At 40.4% G+C, this 3,588-nt stretch overlaps 1 protein-coding gene across 1 annotated transcript; it reads left to right on the top strand.

Moving 5' to 3' along the window:
* Positions 1 to 2,284: 2,284 nt before the first annotated feature.
* On the top strand, positions 2,285 to 3,238 carry LOC128050419 (olfactory receptor-like protein OLF4). The gene has a single exon (XM_052642665.1). The coding sequence runs from the start codon at positions 2,285 to 2,287 to the stop codon at positions 3,236 to 3,238; it is 954 nt and encodes a 317-aa protein (XP_052498625.1).
* Positions 3,239 to 3,588: the final 350 nt, after the last annotated feature.

Below are 3,588 nucleotides of genomic sequence, written 5' to 3'. Positions count from 1 at the left end.
CATAGTATCAAAAGTGTACATGTGTCAATCTCAACCTCCCAATTCCTCTCACCTCCTCTTATCCCCTTGGTATCTTTGGGCTCCAAAATCACTGCAGATGGTGATTGCAGCCATGAAATTAAAAGACGCTTATTCCTTGGAAGGAAAGTTATGACCAACCTAGATAGCATATCGAAAAGCAGAGACATTACTTTGCTGACTAAGGTCCGTCTAGTCAAGGCTATGGTTTTTCCAGTGGTCATGTATCGATGTGACAGTTGGACTGTGAAGAAAGCTGAGTGCCAAAGAATTGATGCTTTTGAACTGTGGTGTTGGAGAAGACTCTTGAGAGGCCCTTGGACTGCAAGGAGATCCAACCAATCCATTCTAAAGGAGATCAGTCCTGGGTGTTCTTTGGAAGGACTGACACTAAAGCTGAAATTCCAATACTTTGGCCACTTCATGTGAAGAGTTGACTCACTGGAAAAGACTCTGATGCTGGGAGGGATTGAGGGCAGGAGGAGGGGATGACAGAGGATGAAATGGCTGGATGGCATCACTGACCTGATGGACATGGGTTTGGGTAAACTCCAGGAGTTGGTGATGAACAGGGAGGCCTGGCGTGCTGCAATTCATGGGGTCACAAAGAGTCAGACATGACTGAGGGACTGAACTGAACTGAACTGAACTGAACCATAGATTTGTTCTCTATGTCTGCATCTCTATTTCTGCTTTCCATGTGACCCAGCAATCTCACTCCTGGGCATATACCCAGAGAAAACCATAATTCAAAAACATGCATGCACCCCAATGTTCATTGCAGCACTATTTACAATAGCCAGGACATGGAAGAATGTCCAACAACAGGGAAATGGATAAAGAAAAAAGACTGGAATTCTTTCCATGTCTGAAGGTTGTGTGTGTGTGTGGACTCCAGATGTCATTGATGGTTGGGCAAAGATCAGAACTAGGACTAGAGTATGCCCATAGGACTTATCAGAAAGGCAATCAAAACCCAAGAAGAACAAAGAGAAGATGCCACATGTGAAAATGGAGATAGAGGTTTGCCAATAGGAGAATATCATATAAAACCAGTAGCTCAAATAAATATTAGTCTCAGGAAAAACAATATTTGTTCCAAGAGACTAAAAATGGCCAACATTCAATTCATATTCATTGTACCTTATATACATCTTTTTATAAAATGTGAAAAAATAAATAAATAAAAAATAAAATGTGGGGGTTTTCCCTTTGTTCATTTTTCTGTTCTACTGTACAATTTGTGTTTTGGATTAGAGGAGGATTATAGATATATAGATATATATACAGGCATCTTTGCTCACTGAAAAGAGCAAATAATGTATACTTAATACAAGGAAGAAAATGACCATACCAAAATAAAACTCAGGTTTATTGGTATCTGAGATTATTGCTAGATGCCAGTTATAAATAATTTGATCTGTTTGACTTGAGTTGTATCAATAAGTCAATCAGGGTTGTTAGAGGTGACAAATACATGGAAGTAATATAGCTTAGGAAGCCAGGGTCTACTGTGTGTATGTGAGAGAGACTTGGTGCCTTGTGGAGTGTGAGAAGTCTTGAGATCAGGGGTGCTGAACTGATATATTCCAAGGTGACTAGTACAGAGGCCATAACTTAGTCAACAGAAGGATTTATTTAAACATACAGGGCAGTCTTGCAACAATTTCAGAAAGTGCTAGAGGAACATACTATGGATGAAATATTCCCAATACTTATAATTTCAGCAGCATCAGGAGGCCACCTTGGTCCTCAACATCCTCTGACACCACCAGTCCTCACTCTACCTCTTGTCCATTACCCTCCCCACACTGGCTTCCTTTCTTTAAACTAGAACATCTTAAACAAGCACCAGCCAGGGCCTTTGCACTGGCTGTTCTCCCTACCAAGCACACACTTGATATATTCAAGGCTCCTGCTCTTTCTTCATTGAGGTCTCTGTTCAAAGTCACCCTGTCTGCATGCCTTGCCTGAACACCTATAAAAAGTAGCACCCCCTCTTTACTCTTTCCCCTTACACTTGCTTTCATTTTTTTCATAGTCTTTGTCACCATCTGACATGCTGTAGTTTTTTATTTCCTATATTCTTTCTCCATGACTGGATTTTAGGAGAATTGGTTTTTCAGGACTGTATACTCTGCCAAATCCAAGAACAAAATACTGAAATTAATTTTTAACCACAAAATATAAATGGTAGCATTTCAGTAATGTGAGGATGCAAGCTAAACATGTCATTTTGCCCTTTATTTGTAGTCACCTCCAAAACATGGCCCAAAGAAACTTAACAAGACCTTCAGAATTTCTTCTCCTGGGATTCTCAGAGGAACGAGAACTACAACCCCTCATATTTGGGCTTTTTCTCTCCATGTACCTGATCACTGTGTTTGGAAACCTGCTCATCATCTTGGCCATCAGCTCAGACTCCCACCTCCACACCCCCATGTACTTCTTCCTCTCCAACCTTGCTTTTGTAGACATCTGCTTCACCTCCACCACCATCCCCAAAATGCTATGGAACATCTACATACAAAGCCAAGTTATAACCTATGAAGCCTGCATCATTCAGGTGTATTTTTTAATGCTGTTTGCAGGGTTAGATGACTTCCTCCTGACGGTAATGGCCTATGACCGCTTTGTAGCCATCTGCCACCCCCTGTACTACATGGTCATCATGAATCCAAAAGTCTGTAGAATTTTGGTTCTAGTTAGCTGGGCCATCAGTGTCCTGCATTCATTATTACAAACCTTAATGGTGTTGAGACTGTCCTTCTGTGGAGAGTTGGAAATCCCTCACTATTTCTGTGAACTCAATCAGATGGTCCAACTTGCCTGTTCTGACAGCTTTCCCAATGAGTTGGTGATATACATCACAGCTGTGCTGCTAGCTGGTGGTCCCCTTACTGGAATATTTTGCTCTTACACTAAGATAGCATCTTCCATCCACAGAATCTCATCTGCTAAGGGAAAATATAAAGCATTTTCCACCTGTGTATCTCACCTCTCTGTTGTCTCCTTATTTTATTGTACAAGCCTAGGAGTGTATGTTAGCTCTGCTGCTACCCACAGCTCCCATTCAAGTGCAACAGCATCAATGATGTACACTGTGGTCACACCCATGCTGAATCCTTTCATTTATAGTCTAAGGAATAGAGACATAAAGAGGGCTCTGAAGACATTTTTCAGAATGGCAGCTATAAAAAGGACACTTGTCCTGAGATAAAGAAAGGCACATAATTGAAGGATTCAGAGATCCAGTGCTCTAAATTGCAAATCTTTGATCAGATTCTTTGATCTGGCTGTGAAAGTAGAACTTACTCCTTCTATTTATTTCCTGGAATTTTCATTTCTTTTATTTCAACATGTCCATACAGTTTATCTCGCTCACTTTATTGAAGTGTATGCTTACTCTCTCTTTCATATACAAGAGTTTTTCTGTTTTATCATTTTCCCACTTTCTCAGATTTATTCTCAACCTTGGATCTGGACAATTGGGAAATTCCCATTATCCTATGAAGAGATGTGTTTCTTAAGAACAATTAGTTCTCAGATAAAATATAAAGTGTCTTGCAT

This window comes from Budorcas taxicolor, chromosome 7, assembly GCF_023091745.1.
Source record: "Budorcas taxicolor isolate Tak-1 chromosome 7, Takin1.1, whole genome shotgun sequence".
NCBI lineage: Eukaryota > Metazoa > Chordata > Mammalia > Artiodactyla > Bovidae > Budorcas > Budorcas taxicolor.
Note: the sequence above shows the minus strand (reverse complement) of the source record. Positions and strands in the feature narration are given on the sequence as shown.